The following is a 17,016-nucleotide window of genomic DNA, read 5'->3' as shown; positions in this document are numbered from 1 at the left end:
TGGGAGGCAGGCTTCCCCAAGATGAGACATTTTGTATAATTTAAGCTTACAGGCAACGTGTCTTTAATGATGTAACTTTTAGAAGAATACCAAGATTTTTTTTTATCTATTACATATCTGTTCTTTTTCAGATTCTTTTCCCATATAGGTTATTACAGAGTATTGAGTAGAGCTCCCTATTCTATACAGTAGATCCTTGTTGATTTGTTTTATATGGAGCAGTGTGTATATGCTAATCCCAACCTCCTGATTTATCCCTCCTCCTTCCCACTTTCCCCCTTTAGTAACCCTAAATTTGTTTTCTGAGTCTGTTTTTGTTTTGTAAATGAGTTCATTTGTTTCATTTTTTTAGATTCCACATATAGGGGATATCATATGATACTTACCTTTTTCTGTCCACCTGAGTATGATAATGCCTTGTTCCATCCTTGTTGCTGTAAATGGCATTATTTCATTCTGTTTTATGGCTGAGTAATATTCAGTTGTGTATGTGTATCACATCTTTATCCATTCCTCTGTCAGTGGACAGGTTGCTTCCATTTCCTTGGCAGTTGTAAATAGTGCTGCAGTGAACACTGGGGTGCATGTATCTTTTTGAATTACAGTTTTCTCTGGATATATGCCCAGGAGTGGGATTGCTGCATCACATGGTAGTTTTAGTTTTATTAAAAAATTAACTTACTTATTTGTATTAATAGTTATGGTGAGCGGGGATCACTCTCTAGCTGTGGGTCACAGGCTTCAAATTGCTGTGGTTTCGTGTGCAAAGCATGGTGAGTTCTGTGCTTATGGGCTCAGTAGGTGGTACATGGTTTTAGTTGCCCTGTGACATGTAGGATCTTTTAATCCAGTGATCTCTATTACAAATGAACTAGAGATTCAAAGAAGTTAGGTTCCTGGATTTAACATCCCATTTGCTGGGTATTTACTATGATCCTGGTTCAGGATGTGTGACTAGTTAGTGGCTGAGTTGAGATGAGAACTGTGGTGTCCTGTACTCGCAGTTCACTACTATTTCCAGTATACTATTCGTCATGGATTATTCAATTGGAATTTGGTTAAGATGTAGTATCAGGAATGTGTTAGTATTTCAACTAAGGGCTATAATAATTTGCCTCCAAATTCTGATTCCTATTAATTTGGATCTTTCTGACCCAGGGATTGAAACCCGGTCTCCTGCAATGCAGGCAGATTTTTTACCATTGGAGCCACCAGGGAAACCCAAATAATTTGTATCAAATAGAACTGGCATACTTGTTACATATTTCAGGTGTATATGGATGCATAGTTCTAATTTTTAATCATGTTTTCTTCCTTCAAGGGCCTGTTTTTAGCTTTAGGGAGTCATGTATGGCTCCAAGGTCTTGAAATGGCTATCTATGATTTATTATAACAATTCCAGTCCAACGCCATTGGTTACAGCTTCCCACCCTACATTCTCTCTGGTTATTTTGACTCCTGATGAAAATTTATTTTGGCATAATGCTGCCTGCAGTGTGGGACACCTGGGTTTGATCCCTGGGTTGGGAAGATCCCCTGCAGAAGGGAATGGCAACCCACTCCAGCATTCTTGCCTGGAGAATTCCATGGACAGAGGAGCCTAGTGGGCTACAGTCCCTGGGTTCGCAAAGAGTCGGATACAACTGAGCTACTAACACACACATGTAGGATCCTAGTTCCCTGACTAGGGATCAGATCCGTGTCCTCTGCATTGGCAGGCAGACTAGACCACCAGGGAAATCCCCTTTTAGTTTTTAAGGGGCTTCGATACTGTTCTCCATAGTGGTTATATCGATTTACATTCCAGCCAACAGTGTAGAAGGGTGCCAGGGTTTTAAGTCCTTCAGATACATACGGACATCACCTCCTTAAAATCACTCTCTATGGTAGCGCTGTGATTACTTACATTTGGCTGATGAGGGATCCACCGTATAGACAATCCCAACATCTTTTCCAGGTCGCACAAGAAGAAAGGAGTAGAGGACTTGAATCCACGCCCTGATGTCTGTGCCTGAGTTCTTGGTCAGCCCTGTGTACTTCCTTTCTCAGCATCTCACACCATGCTCCCCACCGCCACCGCCAGCGGCCAGCTTGCATTTAGGGCAGGGGTTCCCAACTCTTCATCTCATTAAGGGGTACAGAAATGGGCTAAAATAGTTGGTCATCTTAGCAAGTCCTGTCAGCTCTGCCTCCAAAATGTACCCTAAATCTGTCCAGGTTTCCCCATTTCCATGACTAAATCCTCATGCCCAGGACCTAGTCAAAGCCAGTGTCATTCTTTTGCCTGAGCTCCTACAAAGACCACCTGACCTGATTCGCACTCTAGCTTTCTTACAGTCTTGTCTCCAGATAGCTCAGTAATTGTCTAAAAACATGAATCAGGTCCTGTCCTTTTCCTGTTTAAAACAATTTAGTAACTTGTCTTTGCACTTGGAGTGAAATACTGATCCTTTAACCTGACTGACAAGGCCCTGCACGAGCAGGCGCCAACCTCTGCGGGACCAGGGGCCTGTTTCGTGGAAGAGTTTTCCAGGGACAGGGTGGGGAAGGAGAGGGGTATGGTTTCGGGATGACTAGAGGGCACTACACGTCTGTGCATTTTACTTTCCGTTTTGTGATGACCTCGGCGTTCTCCCCGGGCTGGGGCTCCTGCCCCACACGGTGCAGCCCTCGCGTCCTTGCTCTGTGCCCTCCCTGGCGCCTCCGGTGTGCTTCCTCAAGCCCGTCTGTGCGATGATGCACTGGCTGTGTCTTTGACAAGCATTCTTTCCTCCCACATCTGCTGGCCGGCTTCTCTTGTTTAGTTCATGCTTTACTCCAAAGATAACCCTGTAGAGAAACCTCCCCTGACCACACAGTGTAAGTAGCCAGACTACCTCCCTGACACTTTCTGCTGTAACACTCCGCTTAATTTTCTTCCTAATCCTTGTCAACTCTGGTTTTATATATTTTCTTGACTTCTGCATTAGACTTTAATTCATTTTTATAACTCAGATCATCTAGAAAGTGCCTGACCCATAATAGGCACTCAGGAAATATTTGAATGTATGAACTTTTCACCCCTTTATCCACTTTTCTTATTAATTAGCTTTAATTAATTCATACGTAGTAGTGTATGGGAGGGAGGTAGTAGTGGGAAATACTGAGTCCAGTCGGTACCATCCACTAAATAGCCTGAGGCTAGTGAGAGGAAGGTGGATGGTGGGAATATGAAGGTAAAATGGAAAATGAAGATGAAAAGGTGCAAACCGGACTGACCAGTAGTGTCAGGCGGCTAATTGTGAAGCTGTCCTTTCCTGAATTGTCCCATCTGTCATCGATTTTGAAATTAATGTATAAATAGAAAATGCCTGCTGCACATTTCCTCCCAATCATTCTACTATTTTTCATATAGGAAAGTTAACATATTTAACAGAGAAGCATTCTAGAAATGTATGATTTATTATGTGTAAGAATCCCTCTTAGCTGATACCTGTTTGGTTAATTAAAAAATGTGCAGGCCAGAAGTTCTCCGTCACAACTACTCTGTTCTGCCTTTGTCATGGGAAGCAACTTTTGGCAATATATAAATGAAGAGGCGTGGCTGTCTTCTTAAAATAGCTACTTACCTAAACCACAGATGCGCTGGATTTGTAGACCCCTGATGGAGCAGGAGTTTTTCTTGCATAAACCACCCGCAATTCATCATCTGCGTTTTCTCCTTCAGTTTCTTTAAAGTGAAATGAGCCCTTGGCCACTCATCAGGCAGTCTTAAGGCAGGCTCTTGCTGAGTTTTTATGACTTGACTTCTCTTGGTTCGATACAGTTTTCCTTTGTAACACCTCTGTTGAGTATTTCCCAGCTTAGGTTTTTATGGAAACAGTTCTGCCTGTTCACAGTCATACTTGATTTGTGTTTATCTACTCCATATTGATTTATATAATTACAGTAATAGTAAAACTTGAATAAATGGGGCTGGTAATGAGCACAGCTGAGTCTTGGTGAGAATGCGCTGTGCTGGTGAGAGCTGAAGTCCAGTCAGAGGGCCTGTGGGGCAGGAGCTCTGAGTCTGCTTGCTGTGAGGACCATCAGTCCCGCACATCGGCTGGGTGGAGGTCAGATAAGAGAGCCTCTGTTGTGTTTACTTTGCAGACTTTGTTTTTGTTTTATAGAGAACTTATAGAAATGCTGGCAATTTCAAGAAACCAAAAGTTGCTACAGTCTGGAGAGGAGAACCAGGTAAGTGGTTTCTTTTTGAATTAAAAACAAAAAACCTGCGTCATTTCCTCAGTTTCCTGTTTATGTTTACTTTGTGTGAGAACAGGAAGATCAGACTATTAAATTATTAATTGCAGTTTTTAAATGGATTTTTTTGCATCATTTAGGTGAGATGTAATTGAGATATAGTTGACATATAATTATGTGATATTTAATACATTATTTAATATATTTAATGTCTTCTTTATATTTAATTATATATATTTAATATGTTAAATAATATATTTGATACAAATATATTTAATACATTAAACTGGATTAGCTTAATATGTATATCATTATGATTTGATATATGTGCACATTGCAAAGTTACCATTATAAGTTTAGTTAACATGTGAGATCTTAGTTCCCTGACCAGGGATCCAGCCTGCACCTTCTACAGTGGAAGTACAGAGTCTTAATCACTGGATTTCCAAGGAAGTCTTTTTTATGATAAGACCATTTAAGAAAATTGCAAGGAAGGTGGAGGTGGCACCTTTTCATGTACCTGTTGGCAATTTGTATGTGTTTGGAAAAATGTCTGTTGCATTCTGCACATTTTTAAGAACTTCATGTTGCTGAGATGTACTCTTTGCAACTTTCAGATTTCAGTACTGTGTTCTTACTTACAGTCACCATGCTGTACGTTACAGTTCCAGAATTCACTTGTCTGACAGCTGGAAGTTTGTACCTTTTGACCACCTTCACCCATTTGACTCCCTTCCCTCTGGCAGCCACCAACCTGAGCTCTTTTCTTGTGTGTTGGCTTTTTTACATTCCTCGGGTAACTGAGATCATACAATGTCTTTCTGTCTGACTTTACTTCCTTTAATGTGATGTTCTATAAGGTCCATGCATGTTATTCCAAATGCCAGGATTTCCTTTTTGTGGATGAATGATACTCCTTTGTGTGTATGTGCATGTGTATAGATCTACATCACATTTTCTTTTTCCATTCATCCATTCATGGACACTTAGATTACTTCCATGTATTGGCTATTGTGAATAATGCTGCAGTGAACATACGAGTGCAAATATCTTTTTGCAAGTAGTGATTTCATTGCTTTTGGATAAATACCCGGAAACAATTGCTGGATCATATGGTGGTTCTTTTTTTTTTTTTTTAACTTTTTAAGTGTCCTCCACACTTAGTGGAATGTTTTCCGCAGTAGTTGCACTAATTTAGATCGCTGCCAACAGTGTACTAAGGGTTCCTCTTTCTCCACATTCTTGCCAACTCTTGTTATCGTTTGTCTTTCTGACGATACCACCTAGCTGGTGCAAGGCAATATCCAGTTGTGATTTTGATTTGCATTTCCCTGATGATTAGTGATATTGGGTGCCTTTGCTTCTGGTTTTGTTCATTTGTGTATCTTTGGAGAAATGTCTGTTCAGTTCCCGGTGTCAGCTAACATACATACATGCTTAGTTGCTCAGTCGTGTCTGACTCTTGCAACCCCATGGACAACCTGCCAGGCTCCTCTGTCCATGGGATTTTCCAGGCAAGATTACTGGAGTGGGTTGCCAGGGCTGTCAACTAAAATCATCTCAAATTTTGCCTTCCCTGAGAAATGAATAAGCCTGCTCATTTTGGCATATTGCTAGTTCTGAAAGATTTCTTTTGTATGAAAGAATAGCATATAATTAGAAAAAGTAGAAAATCTTGATTAATCTTTCTAAAATAATCATAGATACGCTATTTTTATTTCTAATAATGATTAGAAAATAATACTTTGAAGGTGTTAAGATTTTGAGGACTTGCCAGTTCACGTGTGGCTGGTTTCATTGGAAATGTAGTTCTTCAGTATTCTCTTGTCTGTTTTAACCAACTATTATCTCACAGGTCCTGGAGTTGTTAATTCACAGAGATGGGGAATTTCAGGAACTAATGAAATTGGCACTTAATCAGGGAAAAATCCATCATGAAATGCAAGTTTTAGAAAAAGAAGTAGAAAAGAGAGACAGTGATATTCAGCAACTACAAAAACAGCTAAAGGAAGCAGAACAGATACTGGTAAGCTGATAGAGGCTGGTTCTTAATGTAAAAAGGGCTATTATTTACTCTATTTACAAAAAATAAACCTATTTTCAGAATTTTGAAGTGGCAGAAAACTTGAATCTCCAGTCTAAAATCTAACCAAACTTGTCACTTTCATTAGATGAAAGACCATGTCATTCACTTTTTAATTATTTTCAGATACTCTGCATTTCTTTAGAACCATATTTTCATTATTTAAAGATTTCACGTGATTGAATTCACCGAAGTATGACATTTTACTTTTATCCTATCCTCATATAAGTTTCATTTATTAATAGTCTAAATCTTCAGTTTTAGAAATTTTGCAATCAGTAAAAATATATACCAATTTTATAAATTGATTAAAATTTACATTAATTTATGTCATCTTCCATCTTAAATGAGGTGGGATTTGGATATGTCGAGGACTCTTAGTTTTTCTTGTTCTACTATTTCAAAGAGACAATTTATTTGTTCAGTTATTTCTCTCAGTGCTGACCTACGTAATTGTTATGTGGTGGTATTGCAGGAAGAGCTGAGTTTGATTCTCATTCGGACCAGACTTTGCAGGCTCTTCTCTAAAGACAGTGAACATGAGGGCTAGAAAAAGAATAAATCTTGTGAGTTAGACAATGGCAACTGACAGTTTTACTAGTGCCCCCTGGTACACTAGTGTATTAGCTTAATCTTAACGCTTTTATGAGGTCAGTACCATTTTTCTATTTTTACAGATGAAACCATGATTTTAAATGAATACCTATCTTGCCCAAGAGAGTAAAAGTAGAGAGACGGAACTTAAACCTAGATCTCTCTGCCTGCCTGCTTTTACCCGCTGTGTTCTGGCTAAGGATGCACACGCTAGGGTCAGCCTCGTTTTACCCTGAGTTTGTCTGTGCCCAGGGGGGTATGTGGAAGAGCTCATTATAAGAGTCATTGTGCATTGATAATGTATAAATGAGTGACACTCTCAACCTACAAACTTACCTTGTAAACTAGAAAAAAAATAGTTTTGGTGTTTTATCCTTGAACCAGATGTAAGGATTGTTTTGGGAGTAGTACCTGGTCTGTTTTCTGCATTCTTATGATAGAAGACATAAAGCAAAAATGGTAGCGAACAATCCAATATATGTTTTGTTTCCAACAATTAATTTGTGAATGGAGGCTAATTCATAAATACATAAATATGGTATTTTTCTCATTGATTATAGCTGATGTAAATGATACCCAAGTGGTATTTCAGAATATTACAAATAAATTGTGGGGATTTCCAAGTTTTATATATTGTTTCTATGGGATAAATGATTTTGTGAATTAGGCCAAAAACTGGACTTGGTATAGTTCTGAATAATCTGTATTTCTTTTTAAAATGTTGTTTAAATTAGGCAACAGCTGTTTACCAAGCAAAAGAAAAACTCAAGTCAATAGAAAAAGCAAGGAAAGGTTAGTAATGTGGGGACATTAAATGACTTTCTGAAAGACTCAAGTTTTGGTTTCAAGAAACTGCTGCTGCTAAGTCACTTCAGTTGTGTCCAACTCTGTGCGACCCCATAGACGGCAGCCCACCAGGCTCCCCCATCCCTGGGATTCTCCAGGCAAGAACACTGGAGTGGGTTGCCATTTCCTTCTCCGATGCATGAAAGTGAAAAGTGAAAGTGAAGTCAAAAGCTCAATTGTGTCCGACTCCTAGCGACCCCATGGACTGCAGCCCACCAGGCCCCTCTGTCCATGGGATTTTCCAGGCAAGAGTACTGGAGTGGGGTCCCATTGCCTTCTCCATTCAAGAAACTGATGAGAGTATTAATGGTAGTCATGTCATGCTGTTAAAAAGTTTCCAATGAATTTCCATTGTGAAGTGTCTGCTATGTTACAGCCCTGTGCTGGACGTTGTTAGGGAGGTGTCACGTCCTTTTTCAGGTTACAAAATGAGATAAAGAAGTATGGCTATTACTTAAATGTGTAATAAAGACAGTGGGTTTTTTACATTGTTGGGAGAACAGAATATGGGCTGGAAACAATGTGATTTGAGGTGGACCTTGAAAGATGGGATGGAGGATGAGAGAGCATGCAGTGGACAATTCGAATAGGACTAGAGCACCATGAAGTCAGAACTGAGTAAGGCTTTGGGGTGTGCCCATTTGGTGGTGCTGGGAGACGCTCAGCCTGCCTTCTCGTCCTGTCTTGCTTTTCTCTTTAAAAGGCTTCCATTTTGGATCTTTTAGTTTGGATACTAAAAGTCAGAATTGTAATGAAAACCTTGGCTATTTGCTTTTCATGATTTGTAGGTATGATTTACATCTAAATTCCCTCTTTTCCTATTTTAGATTAACTGCTGTTAATGTTTGATGTGTGTTCGAGATTTTTCTTAGATGTGTAATACATATGTGACAATAATAATAGTAAAACTAGGCCATGCTATACATATTACTACTTACGTGCACTTTTTTTATGAATATAAAAAATGAAGTGTATGTATTAAGTGTAATTAAGTGTATTAAATAAATATGAAGTGTAACTGTGACATATGCACTGACAAACTTGTATGTTAGTAGGCTGAAGTGTTAAAACTCCTCTTGACTCTCTTAGGTGCTATTTCCTCTGAAGAAATAATTAAGTATGCACATAGGATTAGTGCAAGTAATGCTGTGTGCGCCCCACTGACCTGGGTCCCAGGTAAAAATGATTCTCTTTTTACTAGATACATGGTGGTTGTGAAAATTCTTAGGTAGCTATACATAAAATAGGAAAAAAGATTTAAATATAGAATGTATATATTTTAAAATACAAGGTAATATGTGATGATTCTAAAGCTGTATTTGTATACCTGGAAAACCCTGGCTGGCCAGAAGCCAACTTTTTCGAGGGATTTCCACAAGGGCTCCAGCCTGAGAGACAATCCCACCTCTTAGGGTATAAAGATGAAGCACTGGACACCAGGCAGCAGGTGCACAGGCTGCAGAAAGCTGGAGTAACTAAGGAACAGGAGAGAGAAACTGCAACGTGTATTGACAGCCAGGGACCTCGCATAGAGCTCCAGCCTTTTGGGAGGATGGGAGTAGTTATTTTTAGTCACTCCTGACAGTGGTGTTTTGCCACAGCTTGAAACATTAAGGGTGGCTGCAGTTTTGGAGGGTAAATAATTTAGAGTTGGTGAGAAAATACCCCAGTATTGGTTCACATCTGGCCAACTTTTCATCAGCCCAGAACTAAACAGTGTGCTTTCATGTTTGGAAATGAACATCATTGGCTTCTGATTCTCTGCCCGAAAGTTATAGGAATTGGTCTTTTTTGCCGTACTGTGTGGCATGTGGGCTCTTACTTCCCTGACCAGGGATGGAACCTGAGGCCCCTGCAGTGAAAGCTGAGTCTTAATCAGTGCACTACCAGGGAAGTCCCCAGGAATTAGTCTTTAAATGACATGACAAAAAGGTTATTAGGAAAAGGTTTTAATTTAGAGGAATCAGGATTATAATTTTGTCATTTGGAATGGTTGCTGAAATGACAATTTTCATATAGTGTTATTGTGAAGATCTAAAGATATAAAAATACATGTAATTAAAATTTTAACATGTTCTTAATAGCAATTGATAAGATGACTTTAATATTCCAAAATTTAAAATGTGGCTTGAGTTTTTCAAAGTGAACCAAGGAAAATCAATATTTCAAAGAAGGTATTTAAGCATATTTCCATATGTGATTGAATTAAAAGCAGGCTGTATTTTTTAGGGGACCCACGGAGACCATACCCAACTGATTTGGAGATGAGAAGTGGATTACTGGGTCAGATGAACAATCCTTCCACTAATGGAGTAAACGGTCATCTCCCAGGGGACGCACTTGCAGCAGGCAGACTGCCAGGTATGTGTTAATCAGAACAGTACTTTGAGATGAAGGCTTTTTTTCAGAGATGATGATGAAGACAAAGACCTGGCTGTTGAACAAGTTTGAGGGTCTGGACCCATCTTATTTTAGTTGCTGCTTCTGCTGCTAAGTCACTTCAGTCGTGTCCGACTCTGTGCGACCCCATAGACGGCAGCCCAAGAGGCTCCCCCGTCCCTGGGATTCTCTAGGCAAGAACACTGGAGTGGGTTGCCATTGCCTTCTCCAATGCATGAAAGTGAGAAGTGAAAGTGAAGTCGCTCAGTCGTGTCCGACTCTTAGGGACCCCATGGACTGCAGCCTACCAGGCTTTTCCATCCATGGGATTTTCCAGGCAAGAGTACTGGAGTGGGGTGCCATTGCCTTCTCCGATTTTAGTTGCTAGAGTTAGTTAACTACCAGTTTATGCTGCTCTCTGCTTCCTGTCCTTTAAGACCGTTCTAGATGGAGGCTATGAAATTAGAATGTGATGTGAAAGTCACTCAGTCATGTCTGACTCTTTGCGACCCATGGACTAGAGAGTCCATGGAATTCTCCAGGTGAGAATACTGGAGTGGGTAGTCTTGCCCTTCTCCAGGGGATGTTCCCAACTCAGGGATTGAACCCAGGTCTCCCGCATTGCAGGTGGATTCTTTACCAGCTGAGCCACAAGGGAAGCCCCAAGAAATTAGAATAAGGTGATATTGTGCCATTTTCCTCAGGCATTAGGCCTCTCATTAACTTAAGCTCCAGACATGGTTTTTTTTTTTTTAATGAACCATACTTTATAAACAGAGTAAGAAGTATTCAGTTTAAAGGATACCACATGAACATACTTGTTAAAAACCCCCAAATTAACTAAGTGAATAACAAAGCTTCTAATGGACTTTTTACTAACTAAATAGAGTATGTTTTTTATGAGAGCTCATTCTGAGCTTCAGACCCCCTCTGGTTTCACGTAGAAGTCTACTTGTTTTCATCTGGTAGAACTTTTTAAAAGTTTTCTAAAAGGCATAAGAAAGGAAAAAATTTTTTGGGCAGTCACTTAATATTTTACATATCTCATGATTTTCCGTGTATTTTTTAAAATACCTATTCTAAATTTATTCAGCTCCACTGGGTCTTTGTCGTGGTTCGTGGGCTGTCTTTAGTTAACGGCAAGCTGGCTTCTCATTGAGGTGGCTTCTCTCGTTGCAGAGCACAGAGCAGCCTCAGTAGTTGGGCTGCACGGGCCCAGCTGCCCCGCTGTGGAATCCCAGTTCCTGGACCGGGGATTGAACCCTCGTTACTGGCATTGGCAGGCAGAGTCCTAGCCACTGGGAAGCCCCACCCTGTATTTTTTACATTGCTAAAAATGTACTCTAGATAATGCTTTTTCAGTGTTTAATGTTTTGTTGTCAGGCTGTCCCTGTGTTACTAAAAATGCTTTTGTGAACATTGTTAACTAAGACAAACGGGGAGTTCACTGTGCCTTAGATTCCCTTAGTATCACCTCATTTTTCTCATTGTGATTGTACCGTGTGTCAGTACAGTCCCAGCAGAAGACTGAAACTACACCAGCCCATCCAGCTGGGATGCCGCTGACATCCTGCACATCAACCAGGCACCACAGGAGGGAGTGCAGGCCCAGTAGGGGAAGAAGCCTTTTCCTCTTGTGGGCTTCCCTCCTAGCTTAGTCAGTAGAGTCTGCCTGCAATGCAGGAGACCTGGGTTTGATCCCTGGGTTGGGAAGTGCTCTGGAGAAGGAAGTGGCAACCCGCTCCAGTATTCTTGCCTGGAGAATCCCATGGACGGAGGAGCATGGTAGCCTACAGTCCATGGGGTCTCAAGAGTTGGGCACACGACTTGGTGACACCACCACCACCACAACCTGTGGAGTCCCTGCAGCGCCCTCTACGGGCAGAGCCGAACACTGTAGCTGCTGGCGGAGAACCGTGTTTAGGGTTCAGGGACAAGAGTGGAGGCTTAGAGGCAGCCTAAACTGCAATACTTAGTATAGTACACATTAGCTATTTATAATGTGTATATAGAGAGAATGTATAGAAAGTACTATACATGACCTGTTACATATTGTTAATATACGTGCATTATATATATATATATAGAGGAGACATTTGATTTGAAATTGTGACTGTCTTGAATAGTGAGTGTAGGAAAGTATGATTTAAAAAAAATAAATCATAGATTCTAGTTACTTTTTAAAACATCACATTTTTCCTTGATAAGTTTGATCATTAATTTGGCCAAATGTATATTTTGATTTCTAACCTTTAAAAAAATTTTCAAAGTATTTGCATGAAGGAAAGAAGTGAATGAATCGTTAGTAGAAATGTTCTCATGTGTGCGTCTTTTTGTCCAGATGTCCTTGCTCCACAGTATCCATGGCAGTCAAATGACATGGCGATGAACATGTTACCACCAAACCACAGTCATGACTTTCTGTTGGAACCTCCAGGGCACAACAAAGAAAACGAGGATGATGTAGAGGTTATGTCAACGGACTCCTCAAGCAGCAGCAGTGACTCTGATTAGAGACCGTAAGACAAAGAGCATACAGAATTGAATACTATAGAAATCTGTTTCTTAAATGGCAAACGTGGAAAGCTAGCCAGGTGATGTTGGCTGTAGTAGAATTGTTCTGCCCATTAAAAATCATAGTGGACTTTCTTTTTAAGCCAAAAATTATGGTTTCAGTTCTAAACCACTAGGTTAATACTTAAAGAAGAATCACACTGTACTGTTGGGGTGAAGCTTTTTCAGTTCAATGCTGTCTTACCTTGTTCTGTTCCAGTTGTGTTGGACTTGTGCACAGTACTGGAAGTAAGATTTGAGGGAAACGACCCATGTACATATCACTAACAGGGCTGGAATTATTTAGAAAAGCATAAGCAAGAGCAGCAGATCACTGCATTATATAACAGAAACCTTCATTTGAAAGTAAAGGCTATTTAACTTTCTGTCACAGGAAGAGGAGAAATCATCTCAATTTATACTGTTTGTAATTATTGTATTTTTTTGTAAATAAACTTATTTTTGTTTGTATTCTTGTATGTTTTAAAAAATTTTTAAATGTACTTTCAGTGTAGGTGAGATATTTCTGTAAATCCAGTTGCATTTTGTACATACTTGAGAATCTGGAAGATGAACAAATATGATGCAGTATCATATATGTTCATATATGATATCAAATATGATGATGTACCCATCTGAACTGGTAATCCCAACTTTGGTAGGTTTCTCAAAGGCATAGACTGCCGTTCTTAGAAGAAACAAAATGAAGTAGGTTTTTTTTCTGACAACTTAGAAATGTCATAACAAACAAATTATAAGAAGTGTTTTAGAATGGAAAACACTCTCAGGCTTCACCTTCCCTCTTACTGCAGCTCCTAGAATCACTTTTTTTTCTGGTGGTTAACTACATTTTGATTTTTCAGTTTTAGACAGTACTGCATCGTTTACTCTTTTTCCTGGTATAGACTCTTATCTTTTTTTAAAAAAAAGGGCACACTATATATATTTTGTTTACAAAAAAAACAGCAGCCCATATTACGGATGTTAAATTTGTGCAGAGGACAACAACTAGTTACACTTTATCTCGAAAGTGGTATTTCTCAAGTGTGGCCACAAGCCAAGCGTATGAAAATCACTCGGGTGCTGTTAGAAGGCAGACTGAGGAATCTGCTTCTTAACCTGCTGAAGCGGCATCTGTGTGAAGCCTTCACATCCAAATCTAAGTACTGGAGCCCTAAAGCCCTTAAGGTCCCTGCCATTCACAACCCAAGAATCTTAGCACCTCTTCCCTTGAGGGGTTTTCACTTATAAACCAACACAAACAACACAACAAAAAATAAACCAAAATGGAAAAATAGGACTCAAGGAATACCTAGATTCTTTGAGTGTTGGTGGACCAGTGGATTGGAAAATGGCGTTCCACGTGTACCTCAAATGAAACTGCTGTGTACATGCTCATTTGGTGTTTATCTGTACAGCTCTACAACCTCTCACCCAAAACCCTTATCTCAGAACTTGGATTTTTAAAAAAATTCTAGAAAGTTAGCAGGACTTAAATATTGAATATTATAGAATAAACCCCCAGCAAGAACTGAAGAGGCATCTTATAAATTATGCATATTAAACCTTCATTTTAGGCACATTACACATACACACACACACGTTATTTAGCAATTTCCCCAACACAGGATTATTCCTGTTAAACTGATGATTGGTCTCCCGCCTGGTTTTGGACTTTGTACAGGTCTTTAACCTTCAGGACATCTCTATTTCAGACTTTAGCTTCTCTCTCTACAGCTCTAGAAACAGCTGTCCTTTATGTTCCTCAGACGTTTGGAGGGTCGGTGTAGGAGGACTTGCCTGGGATAGAGGACACATCGGGGCTTGACTGAACAAACACATGAAGAGCTATTTCAGACTTGCCAGCATCCTGGCAGAGTAAGGTATAGCCATTTCATTTTAGGAGAATATTGCTAGTCAGTGTATTAGTTTTTTCTATTAAAGGCAATTCTCAACCATTTAAGAATTAACTGCTTACTCAACAGCTCTAAATCTTATTCTGGCCATTCGCTCTTTTAGAGAAATATTTAGAGTGATTACTGGATGCCACTGTACATGTCAGATGCTGAGAAAGTGCAATCCCCCTCTAAATAGAAAAGTTACCTTTTTACTTTTTGCTATAAATAAAGAGCCCAGATTGGTTTTTCTCTTTCCATTGAAGTAAACCGTCATGTCTAGTTTGGTGAATTTAAAACAAATGGAAAACCTCACAAGCTCCTAATGAATTTGTCTACTAAAATTTTTAAAAAGTAGATAACGGAAGAAACTTGTAGTTTATGTTAAGTTTCTGAAACTATAACCTGTTTATATAGTACTAGCTAGCATAAAGACATACCTCAATGAATTCCCAATCAACATACTTGGGATTAAATTATTGAGTTTCATCCACAAGGCTTGCCTGGGTTCTTCTTATTAAGCCTCCCATATCTGCCATTCAAGGAGGAGGCTTCGTAAAGAATCTGCCTGCAATGTGGGAGACCCAGGTTTGAAACCTGGGTTGGGAAGATCCCCTGAAGAAGGGCATGGCAACCCACTCTAGTATTCCTGCCTGGAGAATTCACAGACAGAGGAGCCTGGTGGGCTGTAGTCTATGCAGTGGCAAAGAGTCAGACACAACTGAGCAACTAACACTTTCACTTCACTTTCAGGGACAGAAAGGGGTTAAGTCGGTTGAAGACAGTAAAACTAATGAGCAGGCAAGAGAAGGATGTGAATAATCAATTAGGAGTAGGAAGAACTGAAATTCATTAGTTCAAGGAACATAGACTAATTTTACTTGAGCTCACTCTAAAACAAGTTTGTCAGAACAGAAAATGAGATTTGTAAATGGTAAACTCTACAATGTGCACATACAATTTAGAAAAAGCAAGCAATTAAAAACTTTAAAAATGATCCTCATTCATTGGAAAAATTCTTTTGTAGCATGTATTACAACAGTACTTGAGTCTTCTGACAGGGCAAAATTCAAATATAACAAGCTCTAGGAGAAGCAAGGGATTTTATAGAAATGGGTTCATGATGAAAAAAGATGAATTTATGGTCTAATTCAGCAGTTCTCCAACTTTGGTTTTGAATCTTATTACACTCTTAAAAATTACTGAGGACCTAAAGATTAAAAGAAAATCTTTTTCTAACTGATAAACAAACTTAATAAGGTGCATATGTGCGTGCTCAGGCATGTCCAACTCCTTGTGACCCCATGGACTGCAGCCTGCCAGGCTCCGTCCATGGGGTTTCCCAGGCAAGAATACTGCAGTGGGTTGTCATTAAACAAAAAATATTAGAACTGATAAATGAATTTAGCAAGGTAGCAGGATATAAGATGAATTACATAAATCTATTATATTTCTTTACACTAAAAACAGTATCAGAAAGTGAAAAATAATCCCTTTTAAAATCACATTAAAAAAAAAACAAAACACACACTTAGGAAAAAACCTGAGCTAGGAGGAGAAAGACTTATATGCTGACAACTATAAAACATTGATAAAGGAAATTGATGATTTTTAAAAAAATGTAAAGCTATCCCACGCTCCCAGACTGGAAGAATATTATTAATGTGGCCATATTATCCAAAGCAAATTACATATTTAATGCAATCTCTATCAAATTACCCAAACATTTTTCACAGAACCAGAAAAAAATGATCCTAAAATGTATATGGAGCCACAGAAAACCCAGAATTGCCAAAGCAATTCTAAGGAAAAAGAGCAAAGCTGGAGGTATAACCCTCCCAGACTTCTGACAACACTAGGGTATCAAAACAGCGTGATACTAGTAACGAAAACAGACATCCGGATCAATGGAACAGAAGAGAGCGCCCAGAAATAAACCCACACCAGTTAATCTTTGACAAAAGAGATAAAAAATGGAGAGAAGACAGTCTCTTCAGCAAGTGGTGTTGGAAAAGTTTGAAAGTTGCATCAAAATCAGTGAAGTTAGAACACTCCCTTTTATTTTTTTTCTCCCTTTTACTATACACAAAAATAAACTCAAAATGGCTTAAAGACTTCAATAAGACATGACATTATAAAACTTCTAGAAAAGAACACAGGCAAAACTCTGACATAAAATTGTACCAATGTTTTCTTAGGTCAGTTTCCCAAGGCCAAAGAAATAAAAGCAAAAATAAACAAATGGGACTTAGTCAAACTTGTAAGCTTTTGCACAGCAAGGGAAACCATAAACAAAACAAAATGACAACCTACAGAATGGGAGAGAATATCTGCAAATTATGCAACCGACATGCAGCTCAACATCAAAAAAAAACCCCAAAATCATAAAAGTGAGAAGACTTAAACATCATTTCTCCAAAGACATACAGGTGGCCAAGAGCC

The 17,016-nt window shown here is 39.2% G+C and overlaps 1 protein-coding gene across 2 annotated transcripts in view; it reads left to right on the top strand.

Moving 5' to 3' along the window:
• Positions 1 to 13,150, top strand: part of MED4 (mediator complex subunit 4) — a 45,594-nt gene extending 32,444 nt beyond the window's left edge. For both annotated transcript variants that reach the window (XM_019971264.2, XM_019971263.2), the window contains 6 exons: positions 4,152 to 4,218; positions 6,080 to 6,250; positions 7,636 to 7,693; positions 8,837 to 8,923; positions 9,977 to 10,108; positions 12,468 to 13,150. In XM_019971264.2, the coding sequence (XP_019826823.1) occupies positions 4,152 to 4,218; positions 6,080 to 6,250; positions 7,636 to 7,693; positions 8,837 to 8,923; positions 9,977 to 10,108; positions 12,468 to 12,640 (688 nt within the window). In that variant the 3' untranslated portion in view covers positions 12,641 to 13,150. The remainder of the gene's footprint in view (positions 1 to 4,151; positions 4,219 to 6,079; positions 6,251 to 7,635; positions 7,694 to 8,836; positions 8,924 to 9,976; positions 10,109 to 12,467) is intronic.
• Positions 13,151 to 17,016: the final 3,866 nt, after the last annotated feature.

This window comes from Bos indicus, chromosome 12 (assembly GCF_029378745.1).
Source record: "Bos indicus isolate NIAB-ARS_2022 breed Sahiwal x Tharparkar chromosome 12, NIAB-ARS_B.indTharparkar_mat_pri_1.0, whole genome shotgun sequence".
Lineage (NCBI taxonomy): Eukaryota > Metazoa > Chordata > Mammalia > Artiodactyla > Bovidae > Bos > Bos indicus.
This window is presented reverse-complemented; position numbering and strand designations above follow the sequence as displayed.